The following is a 23,366-nucleotide window of genomic DNA, read 5'->3' as shown; positions in this document are numbered from 1 at the left end:
AGATGAGTGTACACTCGTTCGGCTCATACAAGGAGCCAACAGGTAGAGGAGAGCAGGTAGTCTCAGCAGACACGAAGGTGAAAACTTTCTACACAAAGACCCACATTACCATTCTGTAAGGCCTCCTTATTCCACAGCGCAGGCTTTCGATAAGCTCACTTCTGGCATTCACATGACTCAAACTTTGCTTCATAATTACACTGTACACAACTACATAACTTGCCGTTACTGACACCCATTCTTTGCATCATACTGTGGTGGTGTTATACGTAAAGGAACAACGATTCTGTCACACACAATATATTCATATTATTCAAAACATACAATTAAATTTGTGACATATTCATTATCCAGTACAATAAACTTTCATCCGTTCCAGCAAATCAATCTACGCTACTTCATATACAATAATTCAGTCCGTACCTCAAAACACAACCTGCCTGTCCGGCAAATATCGTTTGGTTCGCGCTGTTTAGCAGATTAATCACTTTTTATTCCTGAGAATGGCACGAAACCGACAAATATGCTCTGTGGGAAAATGCAGAGGTGATTATTATTAGTATTAAAGCAGGTGATACAGTTGTGTGCTACGTTCGAGTAATTAGATATGTAAAAGGGTTACGAGTAGAAATAATACAGACATTAAAAAGAACACTTTCCACAAAAAAAGCCAGATTAGTTAAAAGCCCGATTATTGTAAAATTAAAATAAATTAATTGGGGCACGATGAGTTGTGTAAAAAATAATTTAATCCCTATTCAGGGCAGGATTATTATTTTTAAAAAAATTCGCTACACCTTAAGATGGGCGTGGGGCCAACTTCCTCAACAGTCACAAAATGTACCGTAGAAAAATAAACGACTTTCAACATTACTATGTCACTTAGAAAGCAATACGTAGCAATGAATTCAATCCACGTTGGACTCTTAAATATATGTCAGCCATACTAAGCACTTAAAATAAATTTAAATTGTAAAAGCAATTTAAAATTTGCTTCGTGACATATCAAGCGCTCTGTTCATACTAAAGGTATCATTTCTTGAAATCGAGACCGAGCTGTATTTCTTACTCGGGCTGTTCATGGAACATTTTGCATACTGAAGAAATGCAAATGAACACGAATGTAATTATTCAAGGGCGGTTTAATGAAATTTCAGTGTTATAAAGTTCTGTATTAATATTCGTATTGCCTTATATACAACGACTATTTTATACGAGTGGGTTCCACGTGCGGGGGATGCAGATTGGTCCACCCATCGTCACCGAGCACCTGACATATCCACAGCTGCCAAATTAATTCAGAGCACACGAACTGAAGGTAATCAGAAATATGTGCAAAATGGTGGCTGCAAAACCTGAGGAGACGACAGGGAGACCTAGACGTAGATCAAAATATTAAAACTGATCTTACGAAAAACAATGCAACGTAAAATCGATCCGCCTCAGTAAAACGTCCTATGGTACGTTTCTAGCAGAATTTTAAACCTTTATAGTCTATAAAAAATGGCATATTTCTTGAATTTGAATAACTATTAATGCTTCAGAAAAATCTTCCACTATGAACTGAAGCAATGCAGTTTAATAGGTGTTTAATATATTAGGAGTCTGTACTGCAGTGCATAACAATTTGACAAATTTTCTGCGACAAACAGAATTAGATTTAGACGACTCGTTGTCTCTTACGTCAAAATCCTTGATCTTTCACGCTTCAAACCTGATGATAACAAGAAGAAGTCATGATTCTTGTGAAATAAGACAAAAGAGAAACATTAATCGCTTCTAAATATCGCCATGAGCGCTGTAGGGCTAATGCTTTGAGTTTCTAAATGTCTATTGCTCGTTATACGATAGTGCCTAGAACTATAATTTGTCGAAGTGTTTCCAAGTGTCACGAATTCCACAGTTAACTTCAGCACAATTATCCCTTTCTATATGCAGTGAGGCTGTGGAAAGATACCGGATATGACGTGTAAACCTAACAACCTCGCTGGGTTATGTAAATAACCTGAGCATGAGCATGGATATTAAGGAATCCAGTTTTGTTACACCAGCTGCCTCTTTCCTCATACCGAAGCACGAGAAGCTGACAGTTGCGTTCTCGTTCCGAAAATCGTTGTAATGTGTGGAGTAGTCATGTACTAACAGATGGTCCGCAATTCTTCACAACGTCCAGAATCAACCATCCTGGTTCTTTCCCCAGAGGTAAGCCCACCGGAGCGTAAAGTTGACCAGGCCTATAAACAATTCGTGAAGCGTCACGCCTAACAGTGTGGGGGTTAGGCCCTGGGCCCAGACCCAACTTAGCATTAAAGAAATTCCCTTGCCGTAACTTTCACGAAGCAATAAGAATGTATTTTGTCTTTCACCTGTCGGGAAAGACGTACAAGCTCCAACGCTATTATCCTGATTGAATCCTTTTCATTCTGTTTTTCATCTAGAAATATTATTCTGTTAGAATATCTCCATGGTAACGTACAATCTTCTATTGTCCGAAAGCCACGACTTTTAATTATGTTTGTTGAGATGGCGAGACGCATTTCTTACACAGAACTTTTCAGACACGAAACAAACCAAACCTTTATGGGTCAATGCTTCATAAGCAAGATATCTCGTGTGTGTCAGAGAAAGGGTTACACATCATTCAATTCTCGTCGCATCGCCATGTCTCTACCGTTAGGGAGATGAATTACTCGAACGTGATATTTCTTACTAAGTCTTTAGTTATGTGACGACGCTTTTCCAACTGTGGAAGATTACACAGCCCATAAAGGGACCGCAGACCGGCAGATTACAGGATGTATGGTTCAGATAGAGATTATGATGGTGAGGGAGGGAATAAATTGGGAAGCTGAGAGACGAGAGTTGCTGGGTCAGAATTTACGCAACAACGGACAACCTGTTGCTTGGATGCTGTTGCCAGCCCCAAGTTAAACGACCGTTCGTTCTAGCGCACTACCAAAGTCTGTCACTTCAACACGGGACCGCAACGCTTCGACTTCGTCCTCCAGGCAAAGCGAAACGTTTTCAAGATAACCAAGGAAGCAGCTGAGAAACTAACCAACTAACTAGCTGTAATGCTTCGCCATATGTCATGGACACAACGTTTTACTGCATGTCTCTTCTCACATGTTCGACAGTCACTTATCGGAGAAAAATTAGATATACAGAAAATAATAAAAAAGAAAGGAGAGAGGGAGAAGAACAAGAAAGGAAACGGAAAGAAGGAACGAGACGAGACAGAATAAATAATATTTCAAGGATTTTCAAACCGCATAATTTTACGTATCAGGTGTCGATGTTGGTCTTCTGGGTTGTAACGCCGCGAGACTTGAATACAGCCTTGAATGAGGCCGTACAACACGTTGTTCCGAAAAGTTGGTATCTGCCTAAAAGACCAACAGCGACATCTTCACCGTTGTGAAAACTTAAAATTCCATATTCCTGTCACGCCCCCCCTCGAATTATCAATGGTTATCACAATTAACATAATCAAATAGATACAGTAAAATCAGAACCCATTGCGGCCCATATTTTGCAAACCTCTAACACAGGCCAGTACGGTGCTATCCTCCAAAATTCTAAACAGTTACTATATTAGATAGATAAAAAAAAGGGTTTACTGACTGATACAGTCCCCCAGAAACAACACGCCACAAACAGGGATGGATTTCCAAGTGGGCCATATCCAATGACGTAAATTCATGTATCTGTGCAGCTGGAACCGTTTCTTCATGGTGCATTGTTCGGAGGTACTATGTAGAACATGAGAACTGATAAAGCAATGGCGGCTGAATTTCCAACAGCTGGACCCAACATAATACTCAAAACCACGTGGGCACTAATTATTTGCTGATATTCGTAGACATGTTTCCCAGAGCTGAACGTACACAATTAATTTCTTGAAAGCAAAACAACAAGTCCCCCCCCCCCCCCCATAACGAAAGGTTCGGTGTTGAAGTGTATCAAAAATTATGCAATTTAATCCTTCAATAGTGCATGTATGACAGCAACTTCATTTATCAGAAGCATACGGTGGTCTACGCGGTTAGAACGCTGGCCTTGTAATCCTGGGGTCTCGGGTTCGATTCCCGGCGGTGCCCGAATTTATAACTTGTGTTGGGCAGGGCCGTGGTCTAGGCAACACGGAGTTTTCCTCCGGGGGCTTCCCCGGTTTCTCCGTGGCATCCCAACAATTACTCCATTCACACACAGAAGAAGGCAATGGCAAACCACTTCTGGATCATCTGCCAAGAACGTATATGAACAGGTCCCAGTCCGAGAAAAGGATGGAAGGATCCTGTTCATATGGACCTGTCCTCAGACAGAACACTAAATAAATAAATAAATAATTGTCATATACCACGACTGGCCAATTTTATAAAGGCTTAACGTAAGACACGAACGATTTTTAAGTTTATATTCTCATCCTTTCACAATTTCAAAATAACAATCCTAAAATCGGCCAAAAAAAAAAGACAGTCGCACCGAAATCAACGACAAACAAAAGTTAGGAAATATCCAAGCGCTTAAAAAGTATGATTATCGGCAGAGTACAAAACCATTGCACTTATCTGTCAAAGCATCAAAGTAATAGCCCATTAAATCACAACCAGCATAAATTATTAAGCGTATGTATGCTGAAACATGGCCTCATAAACATAAATCGGTTAACTCTGACCAGCGGTAGGTGTGCTCAAGTTCCTTCAAATGTCACACCGAAACACAACTCTTCAATACAAAGAAGTCCTAATGCGAGCTTCTCGAGGCATCAGAAGATACGAGTTTCTGCTCTGGTTGCAAATGTTGGCATTTTTGTCGCATTCGAGAAAGGCAAACAACGACTTTCTTGTTACTTTGCTCCGGAAACTCAAAGAACGTAATTTTGTCTGTTATTTAGGAAGTAAGTCACGACGTTCAATTACGTTAATTACAACTGGTTACCCCCGAAGGAACGCCATGAAAGGAGTAGATAAATCATGACGAGTGATTTATGCGACAACGTGTAAATACATTCATAGTAATTACAATGAAATACAGTGTTACATTCTGTAAACATATTCTGAAGTATCAGTTTTAACGTTTTGGAAACGTACTGTAGGCGAAAATAAGTAATCGAAAAGTGAATACAGTGCCACAGACCATTTCTACTGAAAAAGCCCATAGTTTTTGGTGTATTAACACACACGCCACGTCTTCTACAGTCTTCAGGTGACTGAATGGGCATTGTACCGAGACTCTTTATTTATTTAGATATTTATTTATTTATTTATTTTCGATATTAAGTGGTATCGTCGGTATTGGGCCCGGAACCACAGCGGATATTGTAGAAGTTTTAATACTAAACCTTATCTGCTGGTTGTTCCCACCAGAGACACGCGGAGCTCAGTTTTAACAAAAATTATTACTCATGCACCACAAAGTATTATAATATTTTATGCAGTGACGAAACCAAAATTTAAAAAGTCATTAATGTCAACAATAAATGTCGACTGGCAGGCCTGATGGTAAAGATTAAGACAGAAAGACAAATACACGTAATTATTTGTTTCTAGATTAAAATAATGTACAAAATAATTTTAAAACATTAATGACAGACTGTACATTAGGGGCATAGATCAAGGAATTTTGAAATTGGGCCTAGAAGACTACGTTACGTAATATGTACGCAAGGAAGTGAAGCAGGTTAACACGGGGGAGGGGGATGAATAGGAAATACCAGGGAATCATCCTCCCACATTCTGCAACTTGTGTCAAAGTGAATAAACATGCCTTATCAATACTACCTGCTGTGTTTTTAAAATGTGGAATCGGTTCCAGACCAACTGACTCAAAACCAATTAATTCACTGTCAGAAAAATCAGAAGTAAATCTACAAACACGACAGGCAATTGTTTAGTTGATAACAAAATGTTGGCAACTGTAAGGAAGTAGTTTTGGACGCCCCTGTACAAAATAAATTAAAATGTGGCAACTCACCGATAGGCAAAGTGTAAATTTCATGTCCCAAACATTCTGACAACGGATGATTCATTAGAGCAACACTACGTAGGACACTACCCACTGTCTGACGTATATTATATTCACGACGTTTCGGGAGATAGTTCTACGCCCGTCTTCAGATAAATGTCTTTTTCACGCACTTTTGTATTATTACAGACAACGGTGAGGCTCGAACCCGGGCTAACGCTAGCCTAACATCAACTAACCTAACTTCGATCAACTTTTTTTGGTTAAGCGACGCAATATTTATTTGAACCTGAAAGGTAGGATGGAATCGGAAAGGAGGCGGCAGAGACAAACAACGCCACCTTACACAAAACGCTGATGAGTCAGGCAAGGAAATGCAAAACAAACAACCAGGCAAATTATTAAAATGCAATCGGACATCCGCCTTTAAATTATGTTTCAAGACCGCCATTCGCTACAACATCCATGCACAGTAAAACAACACAAGACCACACTAGCTGCTACAGAGGCGGATGTCGCCCTAACACAAAACGCTATTTGAACTAGTTATATTTTCCCTTATGTCCACAAGATTCGAAAGAATAAATTATTTAGTGTGTAATATTACAGGAACATCAAGACATATTACTCTATATAAGCAAATATCTAACTAAGCAGACATATTGTTTTCATCAAGAGTAATGGCAAATGACAAATGAAATTTATTCCGTACTATCTTAAAGCTTTCGTGGCATTTATTCGTTCATTCTCTACCTTTCATCCTTCCTTGAGTTTTGCTGTGATGTTTCTGTTGGTGCATCCAGCTTGAAGATTTTTCGACTGATATTTATCCCAGAGAAAATACAATAGACACTTTTTCACATTAAAAGCAAACACGCTGCTGCTACCATACAAGTAGTTTGTTTAAAAAATATTTCACTTATTTTCTTTATCTCTCACATAAATATGCTTCCACGCCGCTGAAGAAATCCAGTGAAGTAAAACCTGATTACGTGTTTGGTACAAACTTCACAGACCACTTGTAGATTACACACAAAACACTGTGATCTCACTCTTATACATATTTTATTAAGATAATCGCACTTTTAAGAAAGATTTCCTCACGAACCACATTAATTTCTGTTAAAACAGCACTTGCCACGGTTTTACAGAAGCACTTGCAAAGAACCACTATTCATTGGAACGAGAGATTCTTACAGCAGTCAAACAGCGCTCGAGGCCATAGTACGAGTGAGGTTCACTTGAATCTCGTCCCCAGTTTCCACCGAGAATTACGCAGCTTGGGTTGGAGAGTAACAACACATGACTTCGGCTGAGCTCGGGAACGGTCGGCAATTATCGCCACGAGACACGTAAACCCACGCAGCGGAAAAAAATAGTTTTAACTACTTTGATTTAAAGGAAATTCTTTATAATATATTATTTAATATATAATTATATAATCACATTTTATTAAAATATTATTCAGTCTGAATACTTTAACCCTGTCAAGTACCTGAGTAAAATAAATCCCACTTATGAATCTAGAAGTCGTGAAGGAATTTTGCGCGTTCCAATGGGTTCTTACCTAGCTGTTCCAAAGTACAGTCCGGTATAAACACAGTCCACCTTGTAATCACAGCGCTCGGTCTTTACCTTCACTTGTCACTTCCAAACGAGAATATTCACACATCTTATTTCCCTCATACGTCATTCTACATAAATACTGGGAATTGGGAACGACCCGTTCTTCAAGTGCCTGAGCACTGCGGGTCCCAACTCTTCGTTGGCTTGATCTATAGACATTCGGTAGGACTCCTTGGATGAGGGATCGGCCCGTCGCAAGGCCTCTACCTGTACACAGGACAGTACAATACAGAAGAACGCGGATAAACATCCATGGCTTGAGTGGGATTCGAACCCACGGTCCCAGTGACCAAGCGGCCACTGCGGACCCCTCCTGAAAACTGTAACATGCCTTAAAATATTAATGATAGAATGATTAATGATTAGCAAATTGGAAGGGATGCTAGAGGAAGTTATCGTGGCCTACTTTAATGCACTATTCATGCAGTGGGATGGAGGAAATGAGGCAGATCACCAGACAAAGGGATGGGTGAGAAATTAATCCCGGATCTCCGGAATGTGAAGTAAGGGTGACGAACATTCGTCCGAGAAATGCAAAGGAGAATATTTGGACTACGAGGGATGCAGTATTATGAGGCTGGAGAAATCTGCGTAATGAAGAGCTCTAAGGACTTGTTTTAGCTGTCATGAAAAACACGTGTGAATAGTGACTTCTAATCCCATTACTGTAACCTATCAACTTGACAACGCAAAACGATGCCCGCTTCAGTATTCGAACTGGAGGCCAATTAGGTAACGGCATTATATTTTGTTACTTTCTCGAACACGGAGTTTCGAAATCAAGAAAATAAATTAATGCACGGTCGAGATTTTGACAGAAACGAGACAATACTTTTTTGAGTGCCCAACACAGGTAGGCGGTTTACTACTTTAATTCACTGTCCCAATGGCTTTGTGTCAGGGAGTCAATTGGATCCATCCACATTTGATTAAACAATCAGATGGTATCAAATTAATTATTATTAATAACGTTGCGTTTGTATCTTATCGTCCAGAGTTTAAGATACCGTACCTTAATCAGTTAATTAAGTAATTAATTCCATGACAATTCTTGAAAATTTGTCCACCTTTTTTGTGTGACCCGAAAGTTCATTGACGCATTCACAAACAGCCTGCAACTGGTCTATGTCCTGAGCCAACTGAATCTAGTTCACGTTTTCACAACCTGTTTGCTGAGGATGAAGTTTAATATCCGTCCATCTATGATTAGGTCGCTGAAGTGGACTCTTCACTTCTGGTTTTCGGACCGAATTTATTTTGACTTATACTTTTAATACATTAAATTTGACAGCAACGAACAGTATTTTAACCATTGAAAATTTTCAAAAGGCCAGCTGGCCCGCAATCATTTTGAAGTTGCTCCATCCGGCCCCCGACGTAAGGTATAGTTTTCCTACCCCCGAAACTGATTCCTGTCACCGCGAAGTGTTTTCCATTACGTCGTGAAAAACGAGAAATATGGATAAAAACGAACAATAATAAACTGCCGTGATTCAATTACTGGATGACGTCACCAGCACATGTCGGCGTTGTAAGGATTCCGGTCGATACCGATCTCATCATCAAAGTGGCTGTGAGTCTATCTGCTCTCACGGGCCAAGTGATACGCGACCTGCATCCCCTCATGCGAGCAAATCTGCAAGTCTGTTCAGTTCGGCCGTAGAAGAAGGTTCACGTTGGGTGAAATTTTATAAAGTGATGGCAGCTTCGACACTGTTACACGGAAGCAGGAAAAGTGGGTTACGAAAAACAAAAATGTCAAGATTATAGAAGCTAAAATAAGATTTTCAGAGGTGTATTAGAACCGACAACATTAAAAATTAGAAACACACAAAGGCTAAAAACAGTTATTTAATTAAAAAGACAAAATGTACAATAAACTCTGGAAAGAGTTTTAAAAAATACGACAGATATAACAAGACAACTGAAAAGATGGCTATGATATTTGATCTACGTTTCGGAAGAACATCCATCTTCAGAAATTTAGTATTGGTACAATGCAGACAGTACGTTCCTCCGAAAGGGCGGAACCTGTCCACCACTACACGGGGTCACACCCAGAAAAAGAAACCGGAACGTTGTTGGCTTAAAAAAACCTGGAGTCTTCCTTTTTTTGAAAAAAATATAGAGCAAAAGAAGAATGAATTGAAGGGTGGAAATAACAGAAGAACGAGAAGGAATTACGAAAAGGGAGTAGAAACATAAGAAAGTCTAGATTTCTAGCGTCCCTGTCTTTGAAGAATGTGTGGACGGACATTTCTTTTGGTGCTTAGGCGCCATTAACTTCGATATAGCCACTCAGAGAGATAAGCAAAGTGTCGGCTCGAAGCTGCCAAAATATAATTTCTTAATTATCAGATTGTACTGCATCTGATCAAACGGAGGTTAAATGCTGGGTGAATATTCATGGTTCTTCGTACCACTGAGTAATGATGGGGTTAAAAGGGCCATAACCAATGCATTTAGAAATAAGAAGAAAGCCACTGCACACGACCCAGAGCAAATTCAATCCACACAGTCCCCTGAAGACGAAGCCTCATGTCATACTTCAGATCCACAGATGTTTTAAATAATTCTTTTCCAGACCCGTTTCTCCATCAACATTTTGTATTAATTATTTGCTACAAGCCACGTCGTAATATTCTTTTGGCTCCAATGTTTGGTAACTTGAGCAGTCTTCATGAAAACGTTAACAAAGTGTAAAAAAAGAAATTTGTTCCAACACGCAACATAAATAAAAAATGCATCGGCCGGGAATCCAACCCGGGCCGACCGCGTGGCAGGCGAGCATTGAGCCACCGATACGGCTGGGAACGTGCTCATGAACTGACTTTTTACACCTGGGAACGATGATGTTCTCCTAAACAAAACAAAAAATTTCGTGGTGGACCTTAAAGACATGTTAACAGCAATTTACTTTCAAAATTTACAGCAAGAAAAACTTGGTTTTTGTATTGCATTAAAATTTTAGAACGCAATTCGCTTATGAATACACAGCAGGACCGACTCCTGGCTTTATAAAAGCATTGTACACGCAAGTTATACGGACGATAGACATCGACAACGCCGTATATGAGAACATGTATCAAATTTTGCTCAGCGTCTGACAACTACTGTCTCAAAAACAAGACGTCATACGAAAAAAAAATGTCCATTACATTTTAATATTCGTCTTGGAACTTTCACTTGGAAAATTTGTCCAACCTGTTCAGTCCCAATGAGGCATTTGGGGGTGGTCGGGGTTGTTATCAGCTGGTATATTTGTCAGTACAGTGAAGAACTCGGTGAGAGATTTTCTCGTTGCCGAAACGTCCAGATCGGTTCTGGAGCCCAACCCACCTTCCTAACCAAATGAGTACCGAGGGTAAAGGGTCTGAAACGTGAAGCTGATAACTCACCTTCACACCGCAGCGTGGAATGCGTTCCTTAAGAAAGGAGACATCTTTATCTCTTTGCAGACAAACGGCAGTCTGACAAATCACTACACACGTGTGATGTTTATTCTAACGATTCCCAAACTGCTGAGTTCTTCAGGGGGAGGGAATGGAGGATGAAGAAGAAGATCTTTAAACAGCTCCCAGCATCCTCTTCACGAGGGAAAAACGACTACTAAAAATGTTTTCTGCTATTTTTAATACTGCATCGGCCTTCATGTTCAATTACAGCAGACAAAATGTATTTTTGGACAGACTGCGTTGCTCCACGAAGTAGAATTGACAATTACATTTACTTGAGTTTCGTTAAATACTGACCACATCGGAAAATGTTAATAAAAATCTATATCATATGCAACGTAAGCTTGCGGCGTCTTTCTTGCAAGACAAGCCTCTTCAGGACCTTTCGCATATCTGCCGAGCGTCCATCTGTCTGTCCTCAAGAAACAACTCCATAACGGCTGAATCAATTTTAATAAAATTTTACAGCTGGATTTTTACTAAAATCCATCGAAATAATCTAATTCTTGTTAAAATCCGACTATAAAAAAGAACAATTAACATAGAGACCAACATACGTCTAGAAAAACTTTTGTCAGATCAGTGTCCAGGTCGACAACTGGTATTGATACTACCCCAGTACAAGCGGGGTCACAGTGGCCGCGCGGTCTGAGGCGCTGGACCGTGGGTTCGAATCCAACTCAAGCCATGGATATTTGTCCGCGTTTTTCTGTGTCGTGCTGTCCTGTGTACAGGTAGAGGCCTTGCGACGGGCCGATCCCTCAACCAAGGAGTCCTACCAACTGTCAATAGATCAAAGCCGACGAAAAGTTGGGACCCGCAGTGCTCAGGCACTTGAAGAACGGGTCGTCGAAGTATCCAGTACAAGCACGGAACTTAACGAAGTGCTCACAATTTTCACCAACGAGGCGACTAACTGGTGAAAAGTAATAATACTTAAATTTGTGTCAAATAAACTGTTAATTCAGCAAGAAACATCCCTTACAGGCCAATCGTAAATAGAACTCAGGTCCGGTAAGTTGGAAATCAATGGCCTAGTCTCTGAGTCACGGTGGAACCGGGCCTTTGTGACTCACTAGTCCTGGTTTGAAAACCTCAGTGGGGAATTTTAACTTGAAACAAGAGACTGTTAGGACAATGCAAATTGAAAAGTTGAAGATCGCTAATGGAATTACCGTGTCAGAGTCACCACTGGCAAAAATGCGAAATCCGTCCGTCGGATCGATCCCTGCTGAATTGTTGACAAGATCAGCAGTGTCACAAACTGTTTCAAAATATCCCTACTCTCTGAGGAAACCCCCCCACACATACACACAGAGAACGTCAAATCAAAGCATTAGGTTTCCAGCAGTACACACGTCTTTGACCACCTGATTCTTTGCGTTATTTAACTACGTTGTTTCAACTCCGAAGAACATGTAACGTCCAACGAGAGTTTGGAATTAAGCGGTTGTGGCCTATTTCAAGGCACTCCCTGCAAAAATGTCCGAAGAAAATCAAGAAATAGCAACTGAGTCAGGACATCCGTTTCCCAGACGTGATTCGAAGTCAGTGTCTCCCAAATGACAATCAGTGGTATAACTGTTACGTCAGGCTGTTGAGAAAGAAGGAAAATTAGTCTCTCCAGGGGATACAACTGAATTCCCCTAGTTCCTAAATTTACCTCACCCAGTCACTTTACTAAAACACTTTTCGGTTTCTCGACGTCATTTTTAAAAATCGTGCTCCTGGTACAGACTATGATAGACCGGGTTTGAATCCAGGTACAATGGTAGCCCCAGCTGATTCACCGTTGGATCCCCTGCCTCCCTGGAGGACGGATGCCATACATAGGGGCGTGAGTAAGGCAGAAGGGAGCGCACCCTTTGAACGAGCACATGGACAAATGGCGAATACGAAGACCGGTATCCCCACACTCCCTACAACGCGCTTTCGCTACTCTTTAGCGAGTTTCATTTTCAGACTAAATATGCCTCACGCGGTAAAGCCTTGCAAGGGGTGTCCATTATATTTTCCCAACCGAAAACAAACTAAAACCAATGTATATTTTCGAGGTACAGAGCAGGGTTAAAAGACAGTCTATATTTTTCGAACAGAGAGTGCATATTCCACATCACAAAAAGTCAAAATATCCGAATCTTCAAAACTGACAAGAAGACTGACTTCCAGGCAAGCAAAGTCACTATGTGGGATTTGAGGTTTTCACGGCGGAGAGTCTGAAGATGGCTGTCTTCTGGGTTGTTGTGCCATGTAGTCTGGTAGATTTCCACCAACGTTTCAGAGGTCATACTGACTCCGTCATCAGGGCGATGAATGTGCCAATCGAGCGGAAATGACCAGGTTTATAGGGACCGGGCAGTAACAGGAGTAGCCTGATCCTAGCCAATGAGACCAGGTTTTAAACCAGGCGTGGGCAGGTCTACTCCCGTTTTAGTTTTAAGCCGCTGTTTACCATTTCCAGCAATGCGTTTCGTAAACAGGACTCCGCACTTAGTTAGCTTTTGGTTGGTTGGTTGGTTGGCCAGACTACACGGCGCTACAACCCAGAAGACTGCAATCTTCAATATCACAGTACTTCGATCCCTTACCTGGATCGACTCGGATACGAGAATATCACAATATTACATGGAAAGAGACCTGAAAAACATTCTATGGGGTGCGGTTGTCTCGCAGTTAGCGAGAGTGTACCACGCATGGGAAAGATGTGGATGGAATCTGAGATATGTACGCTTCTCTGTGGGCGGATGCTGCCAGCTGACATTTTGTCTAAGCACTCTTGACTTGATAACACTGTGTGCATTAACTCAGGACCACTAACTACTACGTCGGGACGGAACATAGCAACAGCATGAGTAGAGTCCATCCTTTTTAAGATAGATTTTAAACTTATTTTCCTATTTACGTCCACGTTCCCCAAGTGGTCTCCTCCTTTCGGACTGATATTTTCAATGTAGTCCTCGTCGTCAGACGCCTTCTACATGCCCTACCCATCCAGACCTCCTTGATTTTATCACTTATGAGCATACAGAAAATCTCTCGTACAAGTGACTTCAGTAGAACCGAATATTTTGGTCTTAAACTGCCAACTGCAGATAATGGCATTTGTTTATAAACGCACCGCAAAAGTCAAAGTTAATAGCTGTGAAAGTAGGAACTGAACCATCAGCGTTTGGCGGAGTGGCATCTGGAGACGGCTGGGTCAATGAGGAGTCTCGACAAACAAGAAGAAACGTCTCCTAAGCTTACTTCCGGTGTCAACAGGCGTGACGAATGCAACTGAATATGCAGTTGCTCTAATGCTGTTGTTCCATGTACTACTCATTCAGCAAATACGAGTTTACACCGGAATTAATGTATCATCTGTATGAAAACATTTGACTGTAGTAATTTATAACTTGTGTTGGGCAAGGCCGTGGTCTAGGCAACACGGAGTTTTCCTCCGTGGCATCCCAACAATTACTCCATTCACACACAGAAGAAGGCAATGGCAAACCACTTCTGGATCATCTGCCAAGAACGTATATGAACAGGTCCCAGTCCGAGAAAAGGATGGAAGGATCCTGTTCATATGGACCTGTCGTCAGACAGAACACTAAATAATAATAAGATGAGGTGGTCTAGCGGTTAGAACGCTGGCCTTGTAATCCTGGGGTCTCGGGTTCGATTCCCGGCGGTGCCCGAATTTATAACTTGTGTTGGGCAAGGCCGTGGTCTAGGCAACACGGAGTTTTCCTCCGTGGCATCCCAACAATTACTCCATTCACACACAGAAGAAGGCAATGGCAAACCACTTCTGGATCATCTGCCAAGAACGTATATGAACAGGTCCCAGTCCGAGAAAAGGATGGAAGGATCGTGTTCATATGGACCTGTCGTCAGACAGAACACTAAATAATAATAATAATAATAATAATAATAATAATAATAATAATGTAAACTGTGCAAACGACAAGGGCGTTTGAATGAAACTCCATCCTAAGTATCAAAAATTCTTAACGTTCCTTTATATTAAATAGCCATAACCAATTCAGTAGATGCTTCCAAGTCGTGTTGTAACAGAGTCCTAACGCAATGAAATAAAACAAATATAATTCCAACGTAGTCAAAAGTCAACCAAGACTTTTGTTTTTTGACTGTTAGTTTCTCCTGTAGCCCACGCGTTCGAAACCCCTGATCTAAACACTGTTTCAGTGTGACAGTGACTCTAGGCAGTATCTCGTGACCTAATCTTCTTCAGAAACGGGACTCTGTGGAAGGGAGATGACCTCTGAACCCTAACTCCTATTAACCATGTGTACAGCATGTCAACATAAGACGACATTAAAACATCTGCAGCAAGCTTCCAACTATCAAAGTTCATTTGAAATAAAATGGACTTGTAAGTGAATTAAATGGCGATATTTCAAAATGCGTCATGAAGGTCGAAAAACTGGGAAAACTCTACGCTAAACAAACTTTCCGTGCCATCTACAGTCACTATTATAAACTTGCTGCCAATAGCAATCCAAGTAATTGAAAGATAAAATATAACGATATTACAAAGCTGCAAATAAAATATACCACCCACACAACGAATACACTACAAGTAAATAAATGTATTACATTCCAATGGGGTGAATTGATAAGCCGAAAGGAAATGACAGCTTATGAATTAGAGGATGCAAATTTCGTCGAAGTCCTACGCCATCCTTTCCGTGCAGTGAACTACGCGTACATTCTTCAAAACACAAATTTGTGCTCCGAAGAGCGGTTTTAGAATTTGACTTTGTCAGCAGAAATACAAAAGTGGTACATCACATAATAAGGAATGTACTTGGACGCCACTTATGCACACGGTTATATTAAAATGAATGCCAAGTGGATCGAAACGTTTTCGGACATACATCAACGAATAATATATCTCAGGTTCATATACTGGCTTGTTTTCGAGATTCCAATGCGACCTTCATCAGTACATGCACAAGAAGTTGGCCTGATACTGATGCACTCTGCCAATATTGTTACACAATATTTTATAAGACTTGAGCCACTCTTACCTTGATCTGGGCAGGAACATTGAGCCGTCAATGAACACTGATCCGGAAAGCAGGATGTACCAGCAGGTGGACAGTTCACCAGTGCTGCAAACACAGCGTGGGGTTAGTAACAAAACTAACAAACAAAGAATTTAAGTATCAGACTAAGTAACTACCCACCACCCGCCATTCCATCCGGCTTACCACCCACTCGTCTCCAGGTGTAATTAAGGGGGTCCGTTAGAATGAGCTAATCCCAACCGCTGGTCCAGTGAAGCGAAGGATGGATCCAGCTCTCGAAACGTTGTGTGTTTTATAACGTCCAGATTGTATGATTCACCCCTTAAGAATCCATTATACTTAATAGTTTTCAATATTCACATTTTTAATTTTAATGACGGAGAACGTCTATGTAAAACTTGACAGTGCGTCGTCACCAACTTATATTCCTAAATTTATAGTTATTTGTATTTGTTACGTATGAAATCAACTGTAATACCATAACGGAAAGACTGGGGAAATAGAATGTGACCTGCGATCCACAAGCCTTAAGGCATTCGGAAACTATCTATTCCAAATCATTGCACAGTTCTCTTCTATGAACCATACTTTTTATGTATCGGAATGATTCGTAACATTACAGTTGAAATATTCTGTGGATTTCTGTCTAGTATAAATTTTATTCCTAACTCTAGAATTAAACATTATTTGCTAGTACTCTTGACACACATATAACATAACAGCAGTTGAGTAGCCCACGATGTTATTAAGTGCCGTGTCAATAGGGGTCAATTGGTTAACAAATGCGGAGAAGTAGGAGGCCGAACAATGACACTACCGTAAGCTCTATTCAGAAGACCTGGGGACATCCCAGGGAGTCGTGTGCATCGCACCACGGGAAACGAAATGGAAAGATACAAAACTTGGACAATGAGCTGGATGAGCAGAAACCTATACAGTCAGCCCTCGCTCTACGAAGATCTGCATTGCGGAGTTTCGCTCGCACAAACTTTTATAATGAGACGCATTACATTCTGTCAGGTTCGTCATCCGAACTCAAAATCGATATCCGAAATCTTCTAATCAGAATCGAAAACGTGCGAACTAACACACAAAAGATGTGACGTCGCCCAGTCAGATGAAGATGACAAAAGAATAGAATATGATCACATTATTTCTTACAGGAAATAAGTCTGTAAATTTTTTCTTTTGTATTTTTATAGCATTTATAATAACATAAAACGTTTCTGTTTAATACATGTTTCGTTTCAGGCAATAAAATTGATTCATAATTTTTTTTTTGTCATTTATCGATAGTTCGAGAACAAAAAACACTGCGCTTGTGAGAAACAGAAACACATTTTACAAAATTTCGCTTTTAAAAATACTCGTAACAACTGGGAGCAATTTACGTTTGATACTTCATGGGACACAAATTCTTCACAGAACTTCTTGCTTTAAGTTACATATGATCCAACAAATCACAAAACAAATTTCGGCATTACATTAGCTACACGCGTCCTGCACTGAAATAAGTTCAGAACAGTTCACAATCCCAAGGAGAACGCGGTCATTTGAAGTTTCATGTTTCCGCCCATCCACAGATGTAACACCGCTCTTTTGACGTAATTTGTGTCATGTTGCGTCTCTCTGCCCGTACCAGTCACAGCCGATAAAACTACGATCTACGCTAATGATCACGAGCTAGTTGACTCAATGCAAAACCTATACCAGCTTGGTACAACTGGCGGTCCACGAGCCACATCCGACCACGTCTAACCAGGCTCGTGGAATTATTTGTTTGTTGCTAAAGCTCATTTATTTTCTTTACTCCTAAAAAAAATTATAATTCTTATCTCGCGTGTCTCTTCATGTAAAATTGCTATTGACTTAAAAGCCGCGCTGGAAAATGTAAGTTTTACAGGTAAAATTGTGTCAGATATAAGCTAATGCTGGAGCAAATTTAAAATAATATGCAACTGTGTAGTAAGGAGGATTCTAGGTTCTCACGGCGGTGAGTACGAAGATGGAAGCATCGAGGGTGTCCGAAACTTTAATAAACTTCTACCAGACTACACGGCAACGCAGTGAGCCATCTTCGGGCTCTATAGTAATTCAGGAACACAGACTCATGTCTGTCCGTGTGTTACGAACATAAAGACCGAAATAAACAAACCATGGGAGAGCTGAATATGGAGATGATATCTTACTCCGAAATGCTGGTATCCACCTACAAGACCACGTGGTGCTAAACCGAGGCCAACATGGACGGTGCAAAACTTGGTTACTCATTTTTGCGGAGAAACACCGATTGACGGTGTTTGAGAAAAGGAAAACATTTGGGCGAAAGTGGGATGAAGTGACAGGAGACTGTGGAAAACTGGGTTTAGAACGAATTGAGATGAAATTGGGGAAGCATGTAGCATGCATAGGGAAGGTGAGGATTATGTACAGAATTTTGGCTATGGTGAACACGGAAGTGTACATTTCAGGAGCGAAAGTGTTTCCTGAAACTACAGAGGCAAAGTTTCATAACATTCGAGATTATCAAATCTGGGTAATGTGACAATTTACAGACACATACAATCTGTGAACACAAACGACTGTCTCAGCCCTTTGCATATAAAACTCATATCCATGACATTAAACAATTAAATTCACACCTCAAAGAAACACTGAATAAAATTACAAACAATGCACGCCATTCGGAACAACCTTTTGGTCTCTTGCTGAGAACCAAATAATGCTCATGACGGGATGTGACCACTGAAACAGGTGGTACGTTCACCTTGTTGACCTCTCGCATTCCTTGTATAATACTACATGTGGCCAACAGACTGCAGCACCATGCATTTTCTCAGACGTCTACATATGTCGCTGATGCGCACATTTAAATATTAGTTGAATCTTTCTCCACCAGATGGCGAATAGAACAGCAATGCCCGCACTCTAGCGTGAGGAATGTCAACTATATTTTGTAGTTGGTATGTGACGGCTAGGGATCCATAGAATGAACTCTTTTTTTTCCAATGACGTCTTAACTCCGAGGCCGACAATGGCATGGTCCCCCTGCCTCATTATGCAACCCGAAGGATTATTACCATGAGGTTTCCATTTACACATAGGTATCTAAAGTGGTCTCTTCCTTGCAAGTTTGGAGACTAAAATTAGGCGTACCGTTACTTTTTAAAAATTTTAGTCAAAATCCCGCTTTTCATTAAAAAGTTTTCCTCGAAAATGTCAACCATATAAACCAATCCTTAACCAGATAACAATATTACACTACATACGATATTAAGATTCATTTTAACATTTTCCTCCGTCCACAAGGAATCACAAGTGGTACACCGACATATGGAACAATTAACTCACCACCACTTTTAACGAGAACCCATTAACACATACACGTGATAACCTAGCACATTCATGACTATACAATAAAAGGTCAGCATTTTCGCTTGCAAATTAATGTTACCGTTCCAAGGCATGTTCTGGCCACCCAAAAGGCGTCTACGTCGTGTGGGGTAAAAAATTGGAGATGGGACGGAGACAAGTCATCAGTATCGCTCAGTGGCCAACACATGACGCGGTGACAAAACCAAACAACATATATTTACCCTGCTGGGAATCGAACCCCGGGCATTAGCTTCCGCCATCATGAGGGCGAGAAACGTCTGTAAAATTCGACCCGAGTACACGGAGCAACACCCCAGAAGACAGCCATCTTCATAACCTGAAATCTCAGTTTGTGAAACTAATGAACAAAGTTTTGTAAGCAGAAGTTTTCGGGTTGCTTATCAGAGTAGAGCAAATCCTGGTACTCACTAGTACAGCACATCGTTGGCCTCGTGGCGCTCATATCGGGCAGTCTTGGCGACGGACCTGAGGACAGAGTCCCTGTACGGGGACAGCGCCTCCATCCCCTGCAGGCCATAGTAGATCACCTGCAGATCCTGCAACAAGCAACACAGCTCTGCTCTTCAGACAGTTTCGCATTGCAGATAAGCGAGAAGGATCTTAATTTACATAACAACATTACATTCCAGTCTCTTTAAAGTTTCAAAAATGCTAAACGATAGAACGACGTCTTGTTTTACATGGATACGTCACTTGGTTTCACTTTCGGTGATTGAGAACAAAATTCATAAGAAAATATTTGGACCTAAAATGGATGAAGTGACAGGAGGCTGAATAAAACTGCATAATGAGGAGCTTCATAATCTGTACTCAGGGGCGAAGCGTCCATGGTAACCGTGTAACTGAAATTGTGTATGCATCCATCCATCTAATCCTTCTTTATACGATCGTCCTAATCTCAGATTAAGAGTATAAACTAACGAGCTTCTCTTTACGCAATTTCCTTCAGCCTCTTGTATTTCGTCCCTCTTAGATTCAAATATTCTAGATAGGATCCCGTTCTCAAAGTACCCTAATACCCCATAACGTGACAAACCAATATCCATACAAAACCACACGTTAATACAACAATTTTTATTTTCTACTCAGTGGCTAGTCGATTCGAACTGTAGCTCTGAAGTTATATTCACAGAAATTGTCTGCGGAGGCTACAGAATAGAATACAGGCAGTTTCACCAATCTTCTTGAGCAGGGTTGTACCAACATTAACATTCTTCTAACATGAATGAACCGCTTTGGTATTAAAGCAGCCGAGATTACACCTTAACAAAATTACTCCGATATTAATACGTTAACCATACACGTAGTGATGCTGGAGTGAAATTGAGTTATCGTTTATCGATCTAATAATTCTATTAAAAACCATCTTCATGAAGAATCATGAAACTGTGACAGTGGAACAACAGATTACGCCCAACAATAAATCTACAGACAAGACAATAGCGCTTTAAATATAGTTTATTAGTGTTTTATGCGTACACTAATTCTTCAAAGCACAGAGGTAACTAAATGTAACACCTTCCTTTATGTTCAATAATTCTGCTGTTTTACCATAGAGTGTATTTATTATGGGTTCCGTATGATTCTCAGTGCAAAGAGCAATTACTTCTTTGTCCAGCATTGACCAGATGATGTTTGTAATGACGAATGTTTCCTTTGCGGTACGGAGTTGAATTTTTAAATATTATTTAGGTCACTTTCGGACTTTAAATGATTAATCATAAAATCTAGAATAAAAGTATCTTTTTAGAGAAAGGGGGGAAAAGAAAAGAAGTTCCGTGGATTCGAGATCTCGAAACTAGATGGAAAAGGTTGTCACCTTCACACTTTAGCCGATTTTCCCCAGGGACAAAGCCTTATTGGATCTGGAGTCGGTCTGGATGTGATGCCCGGAGAATAATCGTTGTCTCTACTGGGAACTGAACCCAAGTCACTTTACTATATTGCCATAAAATACTCTATTTCCCTCAAGAATGTCTTTTTCCTCAAAACGAGTTGATAAGCGCTTCCAAGTTCAGAGGCAGCTGAAAACTTTCTGTATTTTTCTTCCCTCACACAAGCAAACAAGAAGTTTTCTCCTACCTCGTTTTCACACATCTCGTAACCTGATCACGAAGTGCCACTAGGGACAGTCGGTGGGCTTCTCCCCGTTAACAGGATTCTATTACTCTGACATGTCGCGTGGTTGCAGGTAGTCTTCGCCATTCTAGTCCAATCAAATCGACCGTAGCAACTTCTCTGACGTCGGTATGAAACGTGTAGCCTATCACGTGGCTTCCGTCGGCAGTCAATGTTCATTCAGCTCTTCAACAATTTCTTATTGCCATAAACCAGAACGGGAGTCTGGGTAGTTCAGCTAGTGACTGGTCTATGGGCTTGATTACCGGGGTTTGATTCCCGGAAAGGCAGTTTTCTTTTCGTCGGATTATCCAGACAGGAGGTGAGACCCATCCAGACTCCTATCCAATGGGCATCCAATTATTTTTTACGAGGTAAAGCGGCCGGGCCGCCATCCCTTGCCGAGATTACGATTGCACATCCTTCTGAACGGCGAAAAGTTTAATTAAGCAGCGGCATCAACTATGCCATTAGGATCTCCAAAATTCGAGTACTTGCAACAGAAATACAAAGTAAATATCAGTTCATCTTTGCAAAGGAGCTCGTCTGGTTGCAACATGGATGCAATCCAGTGTCGGATCGTCACATGCATGCACCGCGCTGAAGTATACGCGACCAGAAATAAAATTTCGCGTCTTAACCCACCGGGGAAGTGGCTGGTGGTCAGTTGTACACCATGAAATCAAGTTTGAGGACGATTAATTCGATTTTTAAATAAAATCTTCACTGAAACGCCTGCCAGAAATTGATATCACTGACTTGAGAAACACGTATATGACACGGAAATAAATTCCTGTCGACATCAAATCCAGAAGAAAACAATATCCACCATTACAGGTCCAGTCGATCTCGCCGAGACGGGGTGCGGGACGTCCCTTCATACAAAGAGGGTAAGTTCCCCCCCCCCCCCCCCCCCCGAGGACGAGCAGCTGGAAACAGCCGCGCGCCTTAGGGTTGTTGTGAATGGGGGGACGTCAAGAACAAGAAATGATACGCATGTCGAGGGAAGGAGATGCCCCTGCGGACCCTACTGCACGCGATGCATTCACCACCCTTCTGATCGATATAAAGTATCGACCTCAAAGCAAGCAGCTAGCCGTACTAAGTGTTCTGTTAACTGTTGTGTCAAAACACAGCATTCCTTCTCCAATGTAATGAAAATTTATTATAAGATTCTTAAATTGAATATTTTGTAAATTTGGTGTGGTAATCTATCAACAGCAAACTGGGAATTCGAAATATTTTAAACGTAGCTTCTGTACTAAGTGGCAACGCAAATATTGTATACTGCGTAGCTTTGTGAGAGAGATACATCCCAGACATCGATTTCAAGTTACCAGAAAAATAACGACCTTATTCTGGTAATTAGAATAAAAATAGAAAATTCACACAGGAATCGGATCATCCGGTTCTGTTCCACCAAGTCGTTAAGTCTTGTAAAGTACCGAAGTAGATCACCAATGGTGGCATTTGTATTCTCGTCCTGAACACAACGTTAAGAAACACGTACTGGATGTAAGAATAATAAAAGGTAGCATATTAACTCGATTTGAAAATACGTTTACAAAAACTTAATTTTAAGCTACAGGTCCAACAGATCACTTAAAAAACAGCGAATTTATATCTGAAAACGAAACGTAGCAAAAATTGTATACTTTCTGTGCCTAAGGAATTTACACAATGTCCAATAAACTTCGCAGAGCAGAGTCGATTTCTGAATCTAGCAATCGCTCAGTTCATCTATGGAACACGAATGTCCATTATCGTG

General features: G+C 40.8%; 1 protein-coding gene across 4 annotated transcripts in view; it reads right to left on the bottom strand.

Moving 5' to 3' along the window:
* Window positions 1–23,366, bottom strand: part of PDZ-GEF (PDZ domain-containing guanine nucleotide exchange factor) — a 192,744-nt gene that overhangs the window by 129,174 nt on the left and 40,204 nt on the right. For 3 of the 4 annotated variants that reach the window (XM_022087213.2, XM_087347616.1, XM_022087214.2), the window contains exons 3-4: window positions 19,889–20,016; window positions 16,085–16,168 (exon numbers count right to left, since the gene is read on the bottom strand). In XM_022087213.2, coding sequence (XP_021942905.1) covers window positions 16,085–16,168; window positions 19,889–20,016 — 212 coding nt within the window. Of the gene's footprint in view, window positions 1–6,720; window positions 7,204–16,084; window positions 16,169–19,888; window positions 20,017–23,366 lie in introns of those variants that run through there. The other variant, XM_022087222.2, reaches the window with a different exon arrangement.

The sequence above is a fragment of the Zootermopsis nevadensis genome, unplaced genomic scaffold, assembly GCF_977971745.1.
Source record: "Zootermopsis nevadensis isolate Lab colony 2312 unplaced genomic scaffold, Znev_1.0 Znev_ptg000012l, whole genome shotgun sequence".
NCBI lineage: Eukaryota > Metazoa > Arthropoda > Insecta > Blattodea > Termopsidae > Zootermopsis > Zootermopsis nevadensis.
Note: the sequence above shows the minus strand (reverse complement) of the source record. Positions and strands in the feature narration are given on the sequence as shown.